At 50.9% G+C, this 23,082-nt stretch overlaps 1 protein-coding gene and 2 non-coding genes across 4 annotated transcripts; all 3 read right to left on the bottom strand.

Moving 5' to 3' along the window:
- Positions 1-1,073: 1,073 nt before the first annotated feature.
- On the bottom strand, positions 1,074-22,709 carry KANSL2 (KAT8 regulatory NSL complex subunit 2). 2 transcript variants are annotated; one of them, XM_036399979.2, is made up of 10 exons: positions 22,688-22,709; positions 21,418-21,675; positions 17,855-18,033; positions 16,736-16,850; positions 16,287-16,450; positions 13,623-13,789; positions 12,148-12,244; positions 7,002-7,255; positions 3,296-3,481; positions 1,074-2,456 (listed from the first exon to the last, which is right to left on the bottom strand). In XM_036399979.2, exons 2-10 carry the CDS (start codon positions 21,666-21,668, stop codon positions 2,361-2,363), a joined length of 1,509 nt encoding a protein of 502 aa, XP_036255872.1. In that variant the 5' UTR covers positions 21,669-21,675; positions 22,688-22,709; the 3' UTR covers positions 1,074-2,360. The 2 variants fall into 2 exon arrangements, with proteins under 2 accessions (XP_036255872.1, XP_036255873.1); XM_036399980.2 differs by lacking the exon at positions 22,688-22,709 and adding an exon at positions 21,759-22,561.
- LOC118697408 (small nucleolar RNA SNORA2/SNORA34 family) lies at positions 2,532-2,661 on the bottom strand. The gene has a single exon (XR_004981755.1). It is a non-coding gene; the product is annotated as a small nucleolar RNA SNORA2/SNORA34 family (small nucleolar RNA).
- LOC118697407 (small nucleolar RNA SNORA2/SNORA34 family) lies at positions 11,945-12,072 on the bottom strand. The gene has a single exon (XR_004981754.1). It is a non-coding gene; the product is annotated as a small nucleolar RNA SNORA2/SNORA34 family (small nucleolar RNA).
- Positions 22,710-23,082: the final 373 nt, after the last annotated feature.

Genomic DNA, 23,082 nt, shown 5'->3' with positions numbered 1-23,082 from the left:
AATACCGCCCAGGGTACCCCAAATACCCCTCAGGGCACCCCAAATACCGCCCAGGGTACCCCAAACACCCCCAGGGCACCCCAAATACCGCCCAGGGTACCCCAAACACCCCCAGGGCACCCCAAATACCGCCCAGGGTACCCCAAACATCCCAGGGCATCCCCAAATACCCCTCAGGGCACCCCCAAACACCCCCAGGGCATCCCCAAACCCCACAGGGCACCCCAAACACCCCCAGGGCACCCCAAATACCCCCCAGTGCACCTCCCAACACCCCAGGGCACCCCAAACACCCCCAGGGCATCCCCAAACCCCACAGGGCACCCAAACACTCCAGGGCACCCAAAACACCCCCAGGGCACCCCAAATACCCTTCAGGGTACCCCAAACATCCCAGGGCACCCCAAACACCCCCCAGGGCACCCCAAATACCCCCCAGGGCACCCCAAATACCGCCCAGGGTACCCCAAACATCCCAGGGCACCCCAAATACCCCTCAGGGCACCCCCAAACACCCCGAGGGCATCCCCAAACCCCACAGGGCACCCCAAATACCCCTCAGGGCACCCCAAACACCCCCAGGGCATCCCCAAACCCCACAGGGCACCCAAACACTCCAGGGCACCCAAAACACCCCCAGGGCACCCCAAATACCCTTCAGGGTACCCCAAACATCCCAGGGCACCCCAAACACCCCCCAGGGCACCCCAAATACCCCCCAGGGCACCCCAAATACCCCTCAGGGCACCCCCAAACATCCCAGGACACCCCAAACACTCCCAGGGCACCCCCAAACACCCCAGGGCACCCAAAACACCCCCAGGGCACCCCAAATACCCCCAGGGCACCCCAAACACCCCCTAGTGCACCTCCCAACACCCCAGGGCACCCAAACACCCCAGGGTACCCCAAACATCCCCCAGGGCACCCCAAATACCCCTCAGGGCACCCCCAAACACCCCCAGGGCATCCCCAACACCCCCAACCACCCCAGGGCACCTCAAACACCCCTCAGGGCACCCCTAAACACCTCAAACACCCCCAAATCCCAGACTCATCACACAACACAGGGACACCGAGCACCCACCTCCATCACTTTATTGTGGGGGTGGATGCACAGAATGGAACCTCTGTCCCCCCAAAACCTCACGGGGCCACATCACCCCCCCAGGACCACCAGGGTGTGGCAGAGACCCCAAAAATTTGGTGATTTCCTTCCTGTGGCAGCTCCATCCCCACAGAGGACGGGAGGGTCTGGATGGGGTTTCTGGGGGTTTGGGGGTTTCTGGGGCTGCAGAATCAGCAGAGCTGGAGCTGCAGCTCATCCTGGCATTGGAAAAAGTCTCCAGCCCCCCCAGGTCCCATGGTGAGGGTCCCCTGGGTGTCCCCCAGAATTTGGTGATTTCTGTCCCCCAGAATTTGGTGATTTCCCTCCCCAGCTCCATCCCCATGGAGGACAGGAAGGTCTGGATGGGGTTTCTGTGGTTGCAGAATCAGCAGAGCTGGAGCTGCAGCTCCTGCTGGCACTGGAGAAGGACTCAAAGCCCCCCCAGGTCCCACGGTGAGGGTCCCCTGGGTGTCCCCCAGAATTTGGTGATTTCTGTCCCCCAGAATTTGGTGATTTCCCTCCCCAGCTGCATCCCCACGGAGGACGGGAGGGTCTGGATGAGGTTTCTGGGGTTTTTGTGGCTGCAGAATCAGCAGAGCTGGAGCTGCAGCTCATCCTGGCACTGGAGAAGGATTCAAGCCCCCCCAGGCCCCACAGGTGTCCCCCAGAATTTGGTGATTTCTGTCCCCCAGAATTTGGTGATTTCTGACCCCCAGAATTTGGTGATTTCCCTCCCCACAGAGGACAGGAGGGTCTGGAGCCCCATCCTGGGGTTTCTGTGGTTGCAGAATCAGCAGAGCTGGAGCTGCAGCTCCTGCTGGCACACTGGAGCAGCTCTCCAGCCCCCCCAGGTCCCACGGTGAGGGTCCCCCAAAATTTGGCGATTTCTGACCCCCAGAATTTGGTGATTTCCCTCCCCAGCTCCATCCCCATGGAGGACAGGAAGGTCTGGATGGGGTTTCTGGGGTTTCTGTGGCTGCAGAATCAGCAGAGCTGGAGCTGCAGCTCCTGCTGGCAGTGGAGAAGGACTCAAAGCCCCTGCCAGGTCCCACGGTGAGGGTCCCACGGGTGTCCCCCAGTATTCGGTGATTTCTGTCCCCAGCTCCATCCCCACAGAGGACAGGAAGGTCTGGATGGGGTTTCTGGGTTTTTTGTGGCTGCAGAATCAGCAGAGCTGGAGCTGCAGCTCCTCCTGGCACTGGAGCAGCTCCTCCAGCCCCCCCAGTCCCACGCTGAGGGTCCCACACCGGGCTCAGCCCACAGCTCCTGGCTCCAGGCTCCCGTTGGCTCCTCGGGCTGGGCTGGACGAGGTCGCTCCCTGTGGCTGCTGCTGCTGCTCCTCCCGGGGCTGCAGAGGGAAGGTGACACTGCTGGGACAGCACAGGGACATGGCAGGGGGTGCTGGGACACAGCCTGGGGGGGTCAGTGTCACTCCCACACGAATTGGGAACTCCACGGGCCGGGAGCACCAACAGACCGGGAGGGATTTTGCTCTGGGCTCCTGCTTGAAACCAACAGCTACAGCAAAACTGGGGGTCTTCAGTCGGAGCCTGAGATGTGGGTCCCCCCTCCCCACCCCAAAATTTGGCTTTCACACCATGACAGGACAGTGGGTGACACCACCTGTCCCTGGGGGGACACCCCAAAGAAGCCCCAGGTTCCAGCCAGGATGAGAGGAACAAATTTCAGTTATCCCAGTGAAAAGTAACTCCAAGAAAAGAGAACCCCTGGGCTGTGGCCACTCCACCCCAGAACTTGGCCCTCACCCCAGGAACCATGACAGGACAGTGGGTGACATCACCTGTGGGGACACCCCAAAGAAGCCCCAAGTTCCAGACAGGATGAGAGGAACAAATTTCAGTCAATAAATTTCAGTCATCCCAGTGAAAATTAAAAAATCAAGGAAGAAAAGGAGAACCCCTGGGATGGGAAACAACTCCCCTAAAACCCCCCCAGCTGGGATTAAGAGGTTTCAAGAGCATCCCAGACATCCCCAATGTCCCAGACATCTCCAGGACAAGGGTGGCACCCACAGAGCCACCCCAGGGGCTGCCACCACCAGCCTGGCCCTCCTAATGCCACCCAGACCATGGGCACGCCCAGGCTCTGGAGCTGCTGTGTGGGAGGAAGAGGAGGGAAGAGAAAATCCCGTGCCAGGGTGGGGGGATCAGTCCCACCTGGCCATACCTGGGCAGGAGCCTCGGCTGGAGGGATGAGGGGGGTGGAGGAGCTGCCCCTGTCGGGCTCCTCCAGGGCCAGGATGTCGATGGGAGCCTCGGCCACGTCCCTCAGGGCTGGGTCCAGGGTCACAGAAGGGTCAAAGAGCAGAGGGGATGGGGGGCACTGCATCCCATCACCCACCACGTCCAGGTCCTGGCAGGGAAAAGAGCTCATCAGGAGGGGGGAGGCTGAGGAGGCTCTGGAGCAGCAGGAAAGGGAGGAGAAAGGCAGGGAGGAGGAGGAGGAGGAGGAGTGGGCACCATGCCAGGGGGACCCCCAGACAGGAACACGGCCCAGGAACCCCCTTCTTCCTCCTCCTCCTCCTCCTCCTCTTCCTCCTGGAATGCCAGGATCCCGGCTGGCACTGCTGAGGACAAGGGGTGGGACACACCAGCTGGAGGCCAGCGTGATGTGCTGTCCCCAAAGTGTCCCTCCAGCACCTGGAATGGCTTTGACAGGGTCCAATCACACCTTTCTGAGGGCTCCCAGATCAGTCCCCGCTCTCCAGGGTGTCACACACACTGCAGGGGACACCCAGAGCAATCCCTGCTCTCCAGGGTGTCACACACACTGCAGGGGACCGCCAGAGCAATCCAGGGTGTCACACACATTCATGGGGACACCCAGAGCCATCCAGGGTGTCACACACATTCATGGGGACACCTGGAACATCCCCAGCCTCTCCCAGGGTGTCACACCTCCTGTGTTTGCCCTGACAGCACAGATGGGGATGGACAGGCTCTGGGCACTGCTCCATCTGCCCTCCCTGACAAGGGGAGAGGCTAGGATTCAGAAGAGGCTGGGATTCAGCAGAGGCTGGGATTCAGCAGGGGCTGGGATTCAGGAGAGGCTGGGATTCAGGAGAAGTTGAGATTTGGGAGAAGCTGGGATTCAGCAGAGGCTGAGATTTGGAAGAGGCTGGGATTCAGGAGAAGCTGGGACTCAGGAGAGGCTGGGACTCAGGAGAGGCTGGGATTCAGAGAAGCTGGGATTCAAGAGAGGCTGGGACTCAGGAGAAGCTGGGATTCAGCAGAGGCTGGGACTCAGCAGAGGCTGGGACTCAGCAGAGGCTGGGACTCAGCAGAGGCTGGGACTCAGCAGAGGCTGGGATTCAGCAGAGGATGGGATTCAGAGAAGCTGGGATTCAGAGAAGCTGGGATTCAGGAGAGGCTGGGATTCAGAGAAGCTGGGATTCAGAGAAGCTGGGATTCAGGAGAGACTGGGATTCAGGAGAAGCTGGGATTCAGCAGAGGATGGGATTCAGAGAAGCTGGGATTCAGAGAAGCTGGGATTCAGGAGAGGCTGGGATTCAGGAGAAGCTGGGATTCAGGAGAGGCTGGGATTCAGGAGAAGCTGGGATTCAGAGAAGCTGGGACTCAGGAGAGGCTGGGACTCAGGAGAGGCTGGGACTCAGGAGAGGCTGGGATTCAGAGAAGCTGGGATTCAGGAGAGGCTGGGATTCAGGAGATGCTGGGATTTGTTCTGGCTCCAGAGGGGCTTTGACACAAGGGTGACGTTCCCGTGACTCGGGAGTGGCACCTCCCCAGCCTGGCACCATGTGAGACACAACACAGCTGCCCCCAGCAGCTCCCATGAATCTGCAGAGCTCCAGAGGGAGCTCAGAACTCTCTCCAAGCTCAGGATGAGGGAAAAGGGTCCTGGTTTACCTTTCTAACCCAAAAAATCACCTCCTGTTTGCACAGAAAGGAGCTGGGATCTGATCTGAGCCCTCTCCCAGCCTGGCCCAGCTCCTGCTGCTGGAATTCCCTTCTCCATCAGCAAACTCCAAAGGAGATCCAAGGTTTGCCTCCAACAGCAACCTCAGGAGCACCCAAACACTGAGGGGACACTGCCAGGAGCAGCTCCCCTGGATCCTGCTGCTCTGCTTTGGCCTCAATGCATTCCCGAGGCTCTGAGCTGTGCTGCTTTCAATGCACGATGATGCCACAATAATCTGGGGATTAAAATCTTCATCTTTTCCTATTGCCAGAGAAAATGGGGGTGGGGTGGGATAAAATCCTCTTTTAAAGAGGTCCCTGCTCTTAAAGAGCGCAGCCATTCCAAAGGAGCAGCCACCAACTCTGGAATAGCTCCCAAACTTTCTACATTTCTGCATTTTCAGACTCTCAGGATGCTTTAGAATGTCAAGATCATCCATGGACAGGGATATGGACACCTTCCACTATCCCAGGTGGCACCAAGCCCTGTCCAACCTGGTCTTACACAATTCCAGGGATCCAGGGGCAGCCACATCTTCTCTGGAAAATCCATTCCAGGGCCTCCCTAGGGAGAAATCTGGGGAGATTTTCACAGGGAGAAATTTATTCAAAATATCCCATCCAACCCTGCCTCTGGCACTGGAAACCATTCCCCTTTGTCCTGGCACTCCATCCTTTGTCCCAAATCCCTCAAAATAACCCATCCAACCCTGCCTCTGGCACTGGAAACCATTCCCCTTGTCCTGGCACTCCATCCTTTGTCCCAAATCCCTCTCCAGGCACAAGGGGCCCTAAGATGCCCCTGGATCCTCCTTCTCTCCAGCTTGGACATCCCCAGCCTGGCTCCAGAGCTCTTCCAGAGCCCTTGGCCTCACTCCAGCAGCTCCTCCTGTGCTCAGAACCCCAGCCCTGGATGCAGCATCCCAGGTGGGCTCTCAGGTGGAAGTGGAGGAAAGGGTTGGGAAGAAAAGGCTGCAAGAAGAGAATGGGGGTTGAAAAAGAGGAAGGGGTGGGAAGAAAAGGATGGGGATGAGAAGGAGAGAAAGAGAAATGGAAGAGGAGGAAGGGATGGGAAGAAAAGGTTGGAAGAAGGGAATTGGGGTTGAAAAAGAGGAAGAGTTTGGAAGAAAAGGATGGGAATGAGAAGGAGAGAAAGAGGGATGGAAGAGGAGGAAAGGGTTGGAAGAAAAGGTTGGAAGAAGTGAATGGGGATTGATAAAGAGGAAGGGGCAGGAAAAAAAAGGATGGGGATCAGAAGGGGAGAAAAGGATGGAAGAAGAGGAAGGGATGGGAAGAAAAGGTTGGAAGGAGTGAACAGGGGTTGAAAAAGAGGAAGGGGTGGGAAGGATGGGGATCAGAAAAGGAGAAAAGGATGGAAGAGGAGGAAAGGGTTGGAAGAAAAGGCTGGAAGAAGTGAATGGGGGTTGAAAAAGAGGAAGGGGTTGGAAGAAAAGGATGGGGATGAGAAGGAGAGAAAGAGGGATGGAAGAGGAGGAAAAGGCTGGAAGAAGAGAATGGGGGTTGAAAAAGAGGAAGGGGTGGAAAGAAGAGAAAGAGATGGAAAGAGGTTGAAAAAGAGGAAAGGGTTGGAAGAAAAGGATGGGGATCAGAAGAGGAGAAAGAGAAATGGAAGAGGAGGAAGGGATGGGAAGGAATGGTTGGAAGAAGGGAATTGGGGTTGAAAAAGAGGAAGAGTTTGGAAGAAAAGGATGGGGATGAGAAGGAGAGAAAGAGGATGGAAGAGGAGGAAAGGGTTGGAAGAAGAGAATGGGGGTTGAAAAAGAGGAAGGGGTGGAAAGAAGAGAAAGAGATTGAAAAAGAGGAAGAGGTTGGACCAAAAGGATGGGGATCAGAGAGAAATGGAAGAGGAGGAAGGGATGGGAAGGAAAGTTGGAAGAGCCTCCCCTCCCATGCCCAGGTGGGACCTGGAAGGCACTCCCAGCTTTGCCACTCACGTCACTGAACTCCAGGGGCAAGCTCTCGGTGGGCTGCAGCTCAGCTGCACTCAGGTACAGCTCCGTGGGGGCTGCCCCCAGCTCCTGGGGCACTGCCAGGACCTGCTCTGGCACGTACATCTGGGGGGGCAGCCGCAGGTGCAGCGGGCAGCAGGGCTCCTCCGACAGGCTCACGGGCACGGGTTTGTTGCAGGGAACTTCCTCAGAGCCCTGGCAAGGCTTGAAAAGGGTCTGGTTGGTGTCCTGGCAGATATCTGGGAAGAGGAGGTCAAGGAAAGCAGCAGAGGTACAGAGAATGCCATATAGGGGGCATCCCATAGTGGGGAATCCTTAATCTCATATTTGGGGGTGATCCCTGAGCTGGGGAATCCTTGATCCCATACTGGGGAATCCTTGATCCCATATTGGGGGTGATCCCTTATTGCTGGTCATCCCTGAGCTGGGGAATCCTTGATCCCATACTGGGGAATCCTTGATCCCATATCTGGGGGTCATCCCTGAGCTGGGGAATCCTTGATCCCATATTGGGGGTGATCCCATATTGCTGGTCATCCCTGAGCTGGGGGATCCCTTATCCCATATTTGGGGTGATCCTTGTGCTGGGGAATCCTTGATCCCATACTGGGGAATCCTTGATCCCATATTTGGGGGTGATCCCATATTGCTGGTCATCCCTGAGCTGGGGGATCCCTTATCCCATATTTGGGGTGATCCCTGAGCTGGGAGATCCTTAATCCCATATTAGGGGTCATCCCTGAGCTGGGGAATCCTTGATCAAATATTGGGGTGATCCCTGAGCTGGGGGATCCTTGATCCCATATTGGGGGTGATCCCATATTGGGGTGATCCTTGAGCTGGGGAATCCTTGATCCCATACTGGGGGTCATCCCTGAGCTGGGAGATCCTTAATCCCATATTGGGGGTGATCCCTAAACTAAAGAATCCTTGATCCCATATTGGGGGTCATCCTTGCACTGGGTAATCCTTGATCCCATATTGGGGAATCCTTGATCCCATATTGGGGGTGATCCCTAAACTGGGGAATCCTTGATCCCATACTGGGAGTCATCCTTGTGCTGGGGAATTTTTGATCCCATATTGGGGAATCCTTAATCCCATATTTGGGGTCATCCCTGAGCTGAGGAATCCTTGATCCCATATGGGGGGTGATCCCTAAACTGAGGAATCCTTGATTCCATATTGGGGGTCATCCTTGCACTGGGTAATTTTTGATCCCATATTGGGGAATCCTTGATCCCATACTGGGGGTCATCCCCGAGATGGAGAATCCCTGATCCCATACTGGGGGGTGATCCCTAAGCTGGGGAATCCTTGATTCCATATTGGAGGTCATCCTTGCGCTGGGGAATTTTTGATCCCATATTGGGGGATCCAGAGGGATAAACACTGACAAATGCTCCCCATTCCCCCACCAGTGGTGTTAAACCCAGTCCCATTTCTCCCAGATCAGGAATGCAGAGGCCAGAGCTGCACCACGATGGAAAACTGGGACAACAGCCACAACCCCCCCTGTGTGGGGGCTGGGAGATGGGGCTGGATCCCTGGAACCACCGAGATTCTCAGCTGGATGGCACAAAGGGCCAGGATTAACTTTTGTTTGCAGACATGCACGGGAAATGCTCAGCTCCAGCCCATGGCAGGGAGATCCCAGCACACACAAGGCCTTTCCCACAGCCAGCATTTTAGTTCTGCTATTTCCATCCTCCCACTGCATTTTCTTTCCCAGTGGAAAACCTGTTCCTGCCAGAGGTGTAAATGGGATTTCCTGCCTTTAATCCCAAACAGAAACTCTGCTTCAATTGCATCACACTTGCAGAGTGATCCAGAGGCACAGGAGCTGCAGATCAGAACCCAGCCTGCTCTGAACCCATCACCTCCCAACCCTTTCTTCCTCTTCCCACACCCATCCTCTTCTTCCAAGCCCTATTCTGATCCCATCCTCCTCTACCAACTCCATCCTTTTCCTCCTCTTTCAATCTCTTTTCTCTTCTTTTCACCCCTTCCTCTTTTTTTAACCCCAATTCACTTCTTCCAACCTTTTCTTCCCATCCTTTCCTCCTCTTCCATTTCTCTTTCTCTCCTTTTCTGATCCCCATTTCTGATCCCTTTTATTCCCATCCCTTCGTCCTCTTCCATTTCTCTTTCTCCTTTTCTGATCCTCATCCTTTTCTTCCCATCCCTTCCTCCTCTTCCATCCTTTCTCTCTTTTTCTGATCCCCATCCTTTTCTTTTCACCCCTTCCTCTTTTTCAACCCCAATTCACTTCTTCCAACCTTTTCTTCCCAACCCTTTCCTCCTCTTCCATTTCTCTTTCTCTCCTTTTCTGATCCCCATTTCTGATCCCTTTTCTTCCCATTCCTTCCTCCTCTTCCATTTCTCTTTCCCTCCTTTTCTGATCCCTTTTCTTCCCATCCCTTCCTCCTCTTCCATCCTTTTCTCCTTTTCTGATCCTCATCCTTTTCTTCCAACCCTTTCCTCCTCTTCCATCCTTTCTCCTTTTCTGATCCCCATCCATTCTTCCCACCCTTTCCTCCTCTTCCATCCTTTCTCTCCTTTTCTGATCCCCATTCTGATCCCTTTTCTTCCAACCCTTTCCTCCTCTTTCTCCCACCTTTCTCCTCTTCCATCCCTTTCCAACCAGGATCATCCCAACTGCAATTTCACCAGTGTGGGAGGGGGGAAAAAAATTCCAAATCCACATAAAACTGGGAAAAGACACCAAATTTAAGCCAGTTTCTTAAAGCTGGCAAGGTTTGAGATTCACCCCTCCCTACTCCACGGATTTCTCAGGAATTCACTTCCTGGCAGGCTGTGGAGAGCCAGAATCTGGGCTGGCAGCAAAGTCAGAGCCCAGCCCAAGAGAAAAGGACCTGGGACACTCAAGGGAAGATGTGGTGAGGGAACAGAGAATGGAGAAATCAGATTTTCATCTCCTGGAGCAACTCCCAGCTCCAGCACTGACTTTAGTGGTAGCCAAAAGCACAGATTGCCAAGAGGACAAAAATCCCAAGCTCCATCTGGAACCTCCCAGCCTTCCCCCATCCCTTTAGTGCCCTGGCACAAACAATCCAGCTCCTGGAAGCAAACAGAGCCCCAGAAGCTCCAGAAAAGCCACAGATGTTATCAGATGTTATCAGCTGCCCCAGGAAAAGCTTGTTTGTGTCACTGAGAGCCAGAGCCAGCTCTTCCCTCCCTCCCAAGAGCACCAGCTGCCAACAGCAGCTTCTCTGGCTGTTTTATGGGATTTCTCCTGGTTTTATTTTGAGGTCTGTGGTGGTTAAAGAGAAACAAAGGCAGCTTCCAGCTCCTGCTCCTTGCACAGGGCTGGGGGAGTAGGAGAACTCCAGGGAAAAAAAAAACAAAACACAAGGGTTCTCAAAAATCCAGAATTCCCCAAGAAATCTGAAAGCTCCTCAAGACCCAAGAGGTGCCAAAAACTCAGGAGCTCCTGCAGATCCAGGAGCTCCCACAAATCCAGCAATTCCCACAACCCCAGAGTTCCCAAAGACTCAGGAACTCTGATAACCCCAAGAGCTCACACAAACCCAGCACCTCCCACAAATCCCCGAGCTGGGGGATCCTTGATCCCATATTGGGGAATCCTGGATCCCATATTGGGGGATCCTTGATCCCATACTGGGGGATCCTTGATCCCATACTGGGGGATCCTTGATCCCATATTGGGGAATCCTGGATCCCATATTGGGGGATCCTTGATCCCATACTGGGGGATCCTTGATCCCATATTGGGAGTTATCCCTAAGCTGGGGGATCCCCGATCCCATATTTGGGGGTCATCCCTGACATTGGGGGATCCTTGATCCTATATTGGGGGTCATCCCTGAGCTGGGGAATCCTTGATTTCATATTTGGGGTCATCCCATATTGCGGAATCCTTGATCCCATATTGGGAGTTATCCCTAAGCTGGGGGATCCTTGATCCCATATTGGGGGGTCATCCATGAGATGGGGAATCCTTGATTTCATATATGGGGTCATCCCATATTGGGGAATCCTTCATACCATATTGGGGGATCCTTGATCCCATACTGGGGGATCCTTGATCCCATATTTGGGGGTCATCCCTGACATGGGGGATCCTTGATTTCATATTTGGGGTCATCCCATATTGGGGAAACCTTGATCCCCATATTGGGGCTCTGCTCCCAAGGAACAAGGGACAGGACAAGAGGGAAGAGCCTCAAGCTTTGTCAGGGGAGGTTCAGGAATTTCTGAATTCATCAGGAATTTCTGAATTCATCAGGGATTTCTGAATTTATCAGGAGGAATTTCTGAATTTATCAGGAGGAATTTCTGAATTCATCAGGAGGGATTTCTGAATTTATCAGGGATTTCTGAATTCATCAGGAGGAATTTCTGAATTTATCAGGAGGAATTTCTGAGCTCATCAGGAATTTCTGAATTCATCAGGAGGAATTTCTGAATTCATCAGGAGGATTTTCTGAATTCATCAGGAATTTCTGAATTCATCAGGAGGATTTCTGAATTCATCAGGAGGAATTTCTGAATTTATCAGGAGGAATTTCTGAATTCATCAGGAGGAATTTCTGAATTCATCAGGAATTTCTGAATTCATCAGGGATTTCTGAATTCATCAGGGATTTCTGAATTCATCAGGGATTTCTGAATTCATCAGGGATTTCTGAATTTACCAGGAGGAATTTCTGAATTCATCAAGGATTTCTGAATTCATCAGGAGGAATCTCTTCCATGGAAAGGAAGGTCTGACATTAGAAGAGCTGCTCAAGGAGGTGGAATCCCCATGCCTGGAGGGGATCCATGCACATCCCTCCAGCTCAGGCCTGCCTGGATTCTCTGTTTCCAGGTGAAATTCCCACATTTGGGCTGTTTGGATGCTCTGGACCCAGGAGACCACGACAGGAGCACCCCTGGGACCAGCCCTGTGTTGCTCCCACACGAATTGGCAGATCCATGGCACGGGAGCACCAACAGACAGGGAGACATTTCCTCTGGGCTCCTGTTTGAAACCAACGGCTACAGCAAACCGAGGGCCTTGATTCAGGGCCAGGGAGGGAGAAAAGAGGCACAAGCAGGGGGAAAACTGCTGGGAAACACTCAGGGAGAGCTTGGGATCAAAGGATACGTGTGAGGCAGTGGCGGGTCAGCGGCAGGGATGGGTTGGAGCATCGGACATCGTCCACAAAGGCCAAGCAGCGCTGGCTGGAGCGGGTGGTGTGAGCCTGGAATCGTGGAATGCTTTGGGTTGGGAGAGATCTTAAAGCTTCTGTTTTCCCATAGGCAAGGACACTTTCCACTGTCCCACACTGCTCTAAGTCATATCCAACCTGGTCTTGAGCACTTCCAGGGATGGGGCAGCAACAGCTACTCTGAGAGGGCCTCCCCACCCTCACAGGGAGGAATTTGTTCCCAATATCTCATCTAAACTTCTCAACCATTTCCTCTTGTCCTGTCACTGGACGTCTATTTAAAACTCCCACTCCCTTTTTTTATTGAGCCTCTTTTAGGCACTGGAATGGACTCACTCAGGCCCAGGAGCTCCCATAAACCCAGGAGCTCCCAAAAACCTGAGAGCCTTGACAAACCCATGAGCTTCCAAAAACCCAGGAGCTCCCAAAAACCTGAGAGCCTTGACAAACCCACGAGCTTCCACAACCTTTGAGCTCCCATAAACCCAGGAGCTCCCAAAAACCTGAGAGCCTTGACAAACCCACGAGCTTCCACAACCTTTGAGCTCCCATAAACCCTGGAGCTCCCAAAAACCTGAGAGCCTTGACAAACCCATGAGCTTCCACAACTTGTGAGGTCCTACAGACCCAAGAGCCCCCCAAAATCCTCAAGCCTCCAAATACCCTGATCCCTCTTTTCTCCAGGATGAGCCCCCCCCCCGTCGGCTCCCTCATCTCCTCAGGAGTTTTCCAGACCCTTCTTGTGCTCCAGTCCCTTTCCCTTCTCTGGACTTGACCCTCAAAATCTTTGTTGCTGTGAGAAGCCCAAAACTGACCCCAGCATTCAAGGTGTGGACAACAAGAGCTCCCACAGACCTGAGAGCTCCTGCAGACACAGGAGCTACCACAGAGCCAGAAGCTCCCACAAACCTCAACAACCCCAGGAGCTTCTCTAAACCCAAGAGCTCCCTCAACAACTCCAGGAGCTCCCACAACAACCCCAGGAGCTTCTCCAAACCCAAGAGCTCCCACAACATCCCCAGGAGCTCCCTCAACAACCCCAGGAGCTTCTCCAAACCCAAGAGCTCCCACAACATCCCCAGGAGCTCCCACAACAACCCCAGGAGCGTCTCCAAACCCAGGAGGGTGGCTGCTAGGGCTGTCCTTGCAGGAAGGACAGGAGCTACCACAGATCCAGAAGCTTCCACAAACCTCAACAAACCCAGGAGCTTCTCCAAACCCAAGAGCTCCTAAAACAACCCCAGGAGCTTCTCCAAACCCAAGAGCTCCCACAACATCCCCAGGAGCTTCTCCAAACCCAGGAGGGCGGCAGCCTTGCAGGAAGGGCATTACATGAGGCAATCTGCCAGAGTGTGGGGTCACTCCCAGAAGGACAGGAGAGGACAGAGCCCTCCAGGATGTCCCCACGGACCTGCTGGGCCGCGCCGTCGGTGGCCAGGACGCGGCGCTCGCGGAGCTGCCGGTGCAGCAGAGCCTCCACCCCATAGCGCTGCCGGTAACGCCGCAGGCACTTGAGCCTCTTCAGGTTCTCCCTCTCCTTGGCCATCAGCCCCTCTGGCCCTGTCAGGAGGCTGCTCCCTGCAGGAATAAAGGAAGAGTCAGGAACCTGCCTGGATTTTTGGGCTTTGAGGGCTCCATCCACAGCACCCAGCTTTGGGTGACGCCTGGCGGTGCAGGGTGCGTCCCAAAAATCATCCTGACCTCTCCTGAAACACCAGGAACCCACAGAGTATTTTTAAAACCTCCTTTCAAAATAATTCAAGCCACTCCTGTGCATTGTGATTTCAGCAGAATAGAAACTTGTCAAATTCCAGGTCACTCCTGTGTGAGTTCTGGAAGCTTCCTGCCAGCATTCCTGGTGTAATTACAGGGCAACGCTCAGGATCTGCTTTTCTCTGCCTCGTTTGCTAAAAAGAGTTCTGCAAAATTGGTATGTACCAAACTCTTGGCTATTTTTACTTGAGCCTGAGCTGAATTATGGCGTTTTCCAGGAGGAGCTATTAAAGGATGATGCTGGAAAAAGAGTCCTTTGCTCTGCAATACTTTGGATCAGTTACACAACTCGGTTTTGCCTCTGTTGAACTGGGAATTCCTGCTTTCAAAAGCATGCTCTGCACAGAGAGAATGCCAGCAGAGGCAGAGGGAAAGCTGCTAAGGAGGAATAAGCCAGTACAGCAGCACTGGTGTTACTGGAATCAGCTCCTATCCACACACCAAGGGCCTTATGGATGAATATTTTTTTTGTTCGTAAAAGGAAAAAACAGGAAATCCCAGTACAAAATAAGCACTTTTGTCTCAGAATTAACATTATAGCTCATTTCCTGCCAACGCTGCAAGCTCTGAAGAGCAAAGAAATGCACAAGCTTTGGAACTGCAGTGATAGGGATCTCTGGGCACAGGACCAGCACAGAACCATGGAATCACTCAGGCTGGAAGAGCTCTCCAGGATCAGAGTCCAACCTGTGACTGATCCCTGCCTTGCCAACCAGATCAGAGCACTGAGGGCAATGTCCAGCTGATCACTGAACGCCTCCCGGGGCATTTCCAATGCCTGACCACCTTTTCCATACAGAAATCCTCTTGATGCCCACCCCAAACATCCCCTGGCACAGTTTGAGGCCATTTCCTTTTGTCTCATTGTTCTGTGGGAGCAGATATATTACACTATAATGTATCTATAATACTATATATTATATATCTATTATATACTATAATATTATAGTATTATACTATAGCATATACTATATTATTCTATATACTCTATAAATACTATATGTATACTATATATACACATACACCATAATATTCTATACTACTATGATATTCTATATACTATATATACACTATATATACTATATATATTGCACTATGCTATAATTATACTATAATTATGTCTATACTATAATTATATCTATTATATACTATATCTATTATATACTATAATATTATAGTATTATACTATAGCATATACTATACTATATACTCTATAAATACTATATGTATACTATATATACACATACACCATAATATTCTATACTACTATGATATTCTATATACTATATATACACTGTATATACTATATATATTGCACTATGCTATAATTATACTATAATTATGTATGTAGAGGGTTATACTATAGTATATAGTATATACTATATAAATACTATATGTATACTATATATATACATATACTGTGATATTCTATACTATATACTATATTATATATATACATATACTATGATATTCTATGCTATATATATTCTATATGCTATATATAGGGTACTATATATACTATTTATATACTATATATATTACACTATACTATAATTATACTATAATTATATATGTATAGGGTTATACTATATATAGTATACTATATATAGCATATACATATACTATGATATTCTATACTATATATATTCTATATACTATATATATGGTACTATATATGCTATATATATACACTAGATATAGATTATACTATACTATATTATACTATAATTATATCTGTATAGGGTTATACTATATATATAGTATATACTATAAATAGCATACCATATAATATTCTGTACTATATATATTCTATATACTATATATAGTACTATATATACTATATATACACTACAGTATACTACACTATATATATTCTATACTATATTACATTACATCTAAACTATATATTCTATACACTATATTCTATACTATATATACTATATATTCTATACTATATGACATTACTATATATTCTATACTATATCACATTACATCTAAACGAAGGAGGAATGATGAGGAGGACTCCATTGATATCATCGATACCTGACCCCCACCTGGCTGTACTCTCCTGTCAGGGAGTTACAGATTGAGATGGTCCCACCTGAGCCTCCTTTTCTCCAGGCTCATCCCCTCCCCAGCTCTCCAGACCATTCTCCTTGTGCTCCAGCCACTTCCCCATCTCCTCAACAAAACACTGAGTGTGGAACCCTCACCCTGCTCTGAAATCTGCCTCTAAAAGGCCCAAAACTTTCATTTTTAGCAGATTTCTGTGCCCACCCTCAGGCGGGAGGTTCAGGCTCACCGATGGCCTCATGCTCTCCCTTCCTGCTGTGCAGGAACCGGCGTTTCTTCTCCTTCAGGAGGTGCTGGAGCCGCTTGAACTGGTCGATGTAGAGGGACTGGAGGCGGATCAGCTTCTCCCTCATGATCAGAGCCACTTCCTCGGCTGTGTACACACCAGCATGCCTGGAAAACCCAGGGAAATAGGGTCTGTTTGGGGGGTTCCTGGAGACTGATCCCCCCAAAGGGTGTAGGGACCCCTCAGGGTTGATCCCTGAAAGGTCTGGGGACCCCGTTGGTTTTTTCTGCTGAAGAGTCTGAGGGTTCTTCATAGAAGAGTCCCCAAAGGGTGTGGAAGTCCCTCAGGGCTGATCCCTGAAGGGTCTGGGGATCCCATGGGTTTTTTCTGAAGATTCTGGCTTCCAGGCTGAGCTCCCCCAAAATATAACTTTAACTGCTCCCCCAACCTACTTGAGGGGATCCTCCTGGTCGCTGTCGATGCTGTCAGCTTCACTGTCAGGGTCCCCACGCCACGTCTGCTCCACGGTGACAGGGTCCTGCTCGCAGTCACTCCAGCTGTCCTCGTCTGCAAGACACAGCAGCAGAGTGACAGGACACTGTCCCACGCCCCAGCATGGCCAGGGACATCCTGGAGCTCAGCCCCATCCCAGCTTGGCCAGGGACACCCTGGAGCTCGGCCCCATGGAGCTGAGCAGGCTCTGCCTCATGTCAAGAGAGAATTCTCCACCTCAAAACTCTGAGAGAGGGACATGGAGCAGGAAACAACAGGAAACCTCCCAGTTTGGAACAACCAAAATTCCAAAACACACTGGGAATGATGCTTCAGCCCTCCCAGAACCAGGGAATTCCAGAACACAATGGGAATGATGCTTCAGCCCTCCCAGGAACTACAGAATTCCAGAACACACTGGGAATGATGGTTCAGCCCTCCCAGGAACCAGGGAATTCCAGAACACAATGGGAATGATGCTTCAGCTCTCCCAGGAACCACAGAATTCCAGAACACAATGGGAATGATGGTTCAGCCCTCCCAGGAACCAGGGAATTCCAGAACACACTGGGAATGATGGTTCAGCTCTCCCAGGAACCACAGAATTCCAGAACACAATGGGAATGATGCTTCAGCTCTCCCAGGAACCACAGAATTCCAGAATACAGTGGGAACGATTCTTCAGCCCTCCCAGGAACCAGGGAATTCCAGTCAGCATTGGGGGCTCTTTGGGACCAGTTTTGGGTTAAAAGTGAAAATAATCTAGGTATCAAAAGGGGATCAGTTCTTTGGGATCAGTTATTGGGTTAAAACTGAAAATAATCTAGGTGTCAGTTCTTAATTGGATAGTTTAGTCTTAAAAGACCTTGTAACAAGAGATTGTTGGCCATTTTGTGCCTTGCTGCTGAACTCACAGTAGTGAGGCTGTTTTACCGATAACAATAAACACTTGAGTCCAAACATGAATTACCGTCTCAAGTTCCTTCAATCCAGACCCAGAAAAACCAACGATTGGTACCCCCACAGGATTTGAAAAAAATAAAAGGCTAAAATCTCAAGGCAAGGGGCTCAGTGCTCACCCAGGATGCGGCTGGCCTCGCTGCGGCTGCTCTCGGGGCTCTGGATGCCCAGCTCTGCCCGGGCATAGGAGCTCAGCTGGCACAGGAGGGTCTCACCCACGGGCCCGGGGTTGGATTTCTTCACCTGAGCCTGCAGTGCCAGCGCGTTGCGCCGGGCGTGCTCCGCGCAGAACGAGGTGCTGTGGGACAAACAGGGCTCAGCACTGTGGAGGAATTTGGGTAGGAAGAAGGGAAAAGCTCATCTGAGCCCCCCCGCCTCCTCCCCAGCCTGACCCTGCTTGGTGTCCCAGCTCCTGCTGCTGGAATCTCTCCTCCATCACCAAACACTACAGCTGTGCTGAGGAGGAGGAATGATGAGGAGCACTCCATCGATATCAGAAGGCTAATTAATTATATTATTACACTATATATTATACTATACTATACTATACGCTATATATAGTATATATACATATATTATAATATTCTATACTATATACACACAATATATATAATGTATATATATACAAATATAGTATAATATTCTATACTTTATATAAAGTACACTCTGTAATATATATACACTATATATATTATACTATACTATAATTATACTATATATATTATATATAGGGTTATACTATATATCATCTACTATATATATAGTATATACTATATATAGTATACAATAAGATTCTATACTATATTACATTACATCTAAACAAAGAAGGAGTGATGAGGAGGACTCCATCAATATCAGAAGGCTATTTAATTACTTTATTATACTATAATATAGTATATACTATATACTATATTATATTATAATGCACTATACTATATGCAGTATATACTATATATAATATATATACATATACTATAATATTCTATACTATACACAATATATATTACACCATACTATACTACAATTATACTATATATATATAGGTTTATACTATATATAGTATATACTATATATACTATATTCTACACTATATACTATATATATACAATATATATACATATACTATAACATTCTATATACAATATGTAGTACTATATATAGTAAAATATATACTACATATATATTATACTATACTATGATCATACTATATATAGTATAGTTCATACAGTATATTCTATACTATAACCATACTATATATATTAGATATATAGGTTTATACTATATATAGTATACTATATATATAGTATACTAATTATATTATATACTATACTATGATTATACTATATATTATATATGTAGGGTTATACTATAAAGAGCATACTATATATATTATACTATATACATAGTACATAAAAAGTACACTATGTATAGTATATACTATATATACTATATATACTATATAGTATACATAGTATACTATATATTATGTACAATATATACATATATATACATATATATATGTATATAGTATATATAATATATATAGTATACTATATATAGTATACTATGTGTATATATATAGTATATATATTCTATACTATATTCCATTACATCTAAACTGAATCTGCCAAGCACTCAACCCTGCACACAACATTCTGCAACTCGTGACTGTCACCACACACACACACTTGGCCCTGATAGGCCAGGGAAACAAAACACCATCACTTTGGGTAAACAATCTCCATATTGCATTCTACTTTTGCACAAACACGGGCACAGCAAGTGATAAGAATTGTTTTTCCTTCCTCTGAGGTTCAGAGAATGTGAATGCCAGAAATATTCTTGGGAAGAATTGTGCCTTGCTATTCTCTGTGAAGAGAAATGTGGCTGCAAAACACCAACGCACAACCAAGGTTTGCCTCCAACAGCAGAGCTCAGCAACCTCAGGAGCACCCAAACACTGAGGGGACACTGCCAGGAGCAGCTCCCCTGGATCCTGCTGCTCTGCTTTGGCCTCAATGCATTCCTGAGGCTCTGAGCTGTGTTGCTTTCAATGCACGATGATGCCACAATAATCTGGGGATTAAAATCTTCATCTTTTCCTATTGCCAGAGAAAATGGGGATGGGGTGGAAATCCTCTTTTTAAGAGGCCTCTAAAAGCATTTAAATGAGCACAGCCATTCCAAAGGAGCAGCCACCAGCCCAGGAATATCTCCTAAACTTTCCACATTCCTGCATTTTCACACTTCCAGGATGCTTTGCATTTGGAATGTCAAGAATATCCAGTTCCACCCCTGCCATGGGCAGGAACCCCTTCCACTATCCCAGGTGGCTCCAAGCCCTGTCCAACCTGGCCTTGGACACTTCCAGGGATCCAGGGGCAGTCCCAGCTTCTCTGGAAAATCCATTTCAGGGCCTCCCCAGCCTCACAGGGAGCAATTTGTTCCAAATATCCCACCTAGGCCTGCCCTCTGGCAGTGGGAAGCCATTCCCTCTTGTCCTGGCATTCCACCCCTTGTAAACAGTCTCTCCATCTGTCCTGCAGCTCTTTCAGCACTTTAAAGCCACAACTGGGTCACCTCTGAGCTTCTCTCCTCCAGAACAATTTAAATTCTCTCAGCTGATCCATGCTCATCTCTGGACTTATTCCAACTGCTCCATGTTTTTCCCTGGGCTGGGGGTTCAGGAAAAGCTTCCTGAGCTCTGGAGGCAGCTCTGGATGCTGGGTTTCACCTGAGCAGGGCAGAAGGACAGGGAACAAGCCCTGGCACTTGGAATCTCTCACAGGGAGCTGCCTGCAGGTCCAGCCTGGGAATGCTGAGAGCCACCCATCCCTGTGGGAACATCACCTCTAGCACCAGCAGCAGGGAGTAAAAAGCTTTTGGTTAAAGCCAGGGAGGTGAATGAGTTTTTGAGCTCTTCTGCTTCCAAATGTTCTCACTGGACTCTGCCTTCCCCACATTTTATGGCACAGGGAGCAGGGTGGAGACAACCCCTGTCCACATCCCAGTAAATCCTGGAAGCAATGCTCCTGTCAGGAATCTGTGCTCTATCATCCATAACTGTTCCACCCCTTGAGCATTTTAAAGGCTTAAGGGAAGCAGCAGCACAACCATGCCAAAGCTCCAGAGGGATCTGAGTGGCTGCTCTGGGGATTATCCCCTGGCACAGGATGTGCTGGGATGAGGGAGGAACAGCACACACAGATCCCAGTGCAGGGCCTGGAGCACTGCAGCCACCTTCCGCTGGGTCAGGGCACAGCCCACAGTCCCCAAGTAACTCCATGGAGTCTTTCTCCAGCTTAAAAACATTTTGGAAAAAGGGAGACGCTTCTCAGAGGTAACCAAAATGCAGCAGCTGAAAGAGAAGAATCATGGAATATCCTGAAAGGGACCCATCAAGATCATCAAGTTCAACTCCTGGCCTTAACAGGACATCCCAAAATCCCACCATGTTCCTGGGTGCATTATCCAAACACTCCTTGGGCTCTGGCAGGGCTGTGAATGTCACCACTGCCCTGAGGAGCTGCTCAACTGGGGGAAGAACCTTTTCCCAAAATCCAGTCTAAATCTCTCCTGACACAGCTCCAGCCATTCCTTCAAAAGGGAAGACAAAGAATAAAACCTCCCCCTGTTTTAATTCCAGTTTGGAACTGGAAAACCAAGAGGAAGAGCCACTCACCCATCCTTCTTCTCAGGTTTGGGAGCAGCATTGGGACAACGCTTCCCATTCTTTGTGGACACGTAGCTGCACTGTTTGAAGGGAGCATTCCTGTCCTCGAGGATGTGCTTGATGCAGAATTCCTGCCCTTCCAGGCGGGGCTGGGAGCAGGGCCGGGGGCTGAAGGAGCAGGCCAGGGGCTCCTGAGGCCGAGGCACCGGGGTCAGGCGGCCCCGGCTGGTCGGCAACACGTGAATGCGGATCCTGTTCATGCCCACGCTGCAGAGCAAGGGAAGGGAGGGGAATAAAACGCTGATACAATGAAAAGTAGCAGCGGGAAAGAATTTGAATCAAAGTCTGACCCCTTCAGCAGAAGATGAGGCTGCTCCTATGGAGGTAATTGCCAATAATGCTCGAGGGAGCTTTTATCCCTGCAGGAATGTGGGGGGGATCCTCTTCTCCCAGTGCACCCCCAGAGCATCTCCTGGGTGCTCCCAGTGCCCATCGCTGCCTCTGTCCCGATGTCTCCCGGTGACTCGTCCTGCCCCGCAGCCTGTGTCCGTGCACGGCTCCGTACCGGGGCATCCCCGGTGCCCATCCAGCCCCAGCCACGCTCTATCCCGGTCTATTCCCGCCTCTGTACCGGTATCCCCCAGTGCGCATCCCGGTCTACCCCTGGGTTTATCCCGGTGCCAACCCTAATCTATCTTCGCCTCCCTCCCGGTGCCCATCCTGATCTATCCCGGTCCATCCTAGCCTCTATCCCGGTATATCCCGGTCCATTCCAGCCTCCCTCCCGGTGCCCATCCTGATCTATCCCGGTCTCTATCCCAGCCTCTCTCCCGGTGTCCATCCTGATCTATCCCGGTCTCTATCCCGGTCCATCCCAGCCTCTCTCCCGGTGTCCATCCTGATCTATCCCGGTCTCTATCCCGGTCCATCCCAGCCTCTCTCCCGGTGCCCATCCTGATCTATCCCGGTCTCTATCCCAGCCTCTCTCCCGGTGCCTGTCCCGGTCCGTCCCGCCGCTCTCCCGCCCGCGCACGTGCTCTGCCGCCCCGCTCCCGCGCATGCGCGCTCCCGCCGCCCAGGCGCCGCCATTTTGTCCGCGGGCGGCGGGCGTGAGGGGCACCCCTGAGGGGCGCCCAGGAAGCGCTACCGGAGGGGAGAGGGAGAGGAAACCCGTCCCCGGGACGGTACACGACAGACAAGCCCTGGGGAAGAACTCAGGGGCCGCGCTGAGGGGCACACCGGGCCCCATTGTGAGCAGGAGGCGCCGCCGCCATCTTACCTCTCTGCCGCCGCGGCCTCCGCGCTGCCGCGCCGTGTGCCCGCCCCGCCTCCTCACTGGCCCGCCCGCTCGCCAATCAGCGGCGAGCACGGGGGCGTTCTCGATTGTGATTGGCTCAGCTCGTAGTCACTCACGGAGAGAGTGACCACGCCCTCCTATGGTCACGTGAGGGCGGCGCGGCGGGAACGCGACACGTGGGGGCGGCAGGAGCGGGGCGGGGGGCCCGGGACAGGACCGGGGCGGATCCCGGGGCAGGACACCGGGGGAGAGGGGAGTCCCGGGCCAGGACACCAGGGCGGGGATCCCGGGCCAGGAGAGAGGGGGTCCCGGGCCAGGACACCGGGTTGGGGGTCCTGGAACAGGATTGGGGCAGATCCCGGGGGACAGGGGGGGTC

This window comes from Molothrus ater, chromosome 30, assembly GCF_012460135.2.
Source record: "Molothrus ater isolate BHLD 08-10-18 breed brown headed cowbird chromosome 30, BPBGC_Mater_1.1, whole genome shotgun sequence".
In the NCBI taxonomy this organism is placed as follows: Eukaryota; Metazoa; Chordata; class Aves; order Passeriformes; family Icteridae; genus Molothrus; species Molothrus ater.
The sequence above is the reverse complement of the archived record's forward strand: the minus strand, read 5'-3'. Positions and strand labels throughout refer to the sequence as shown.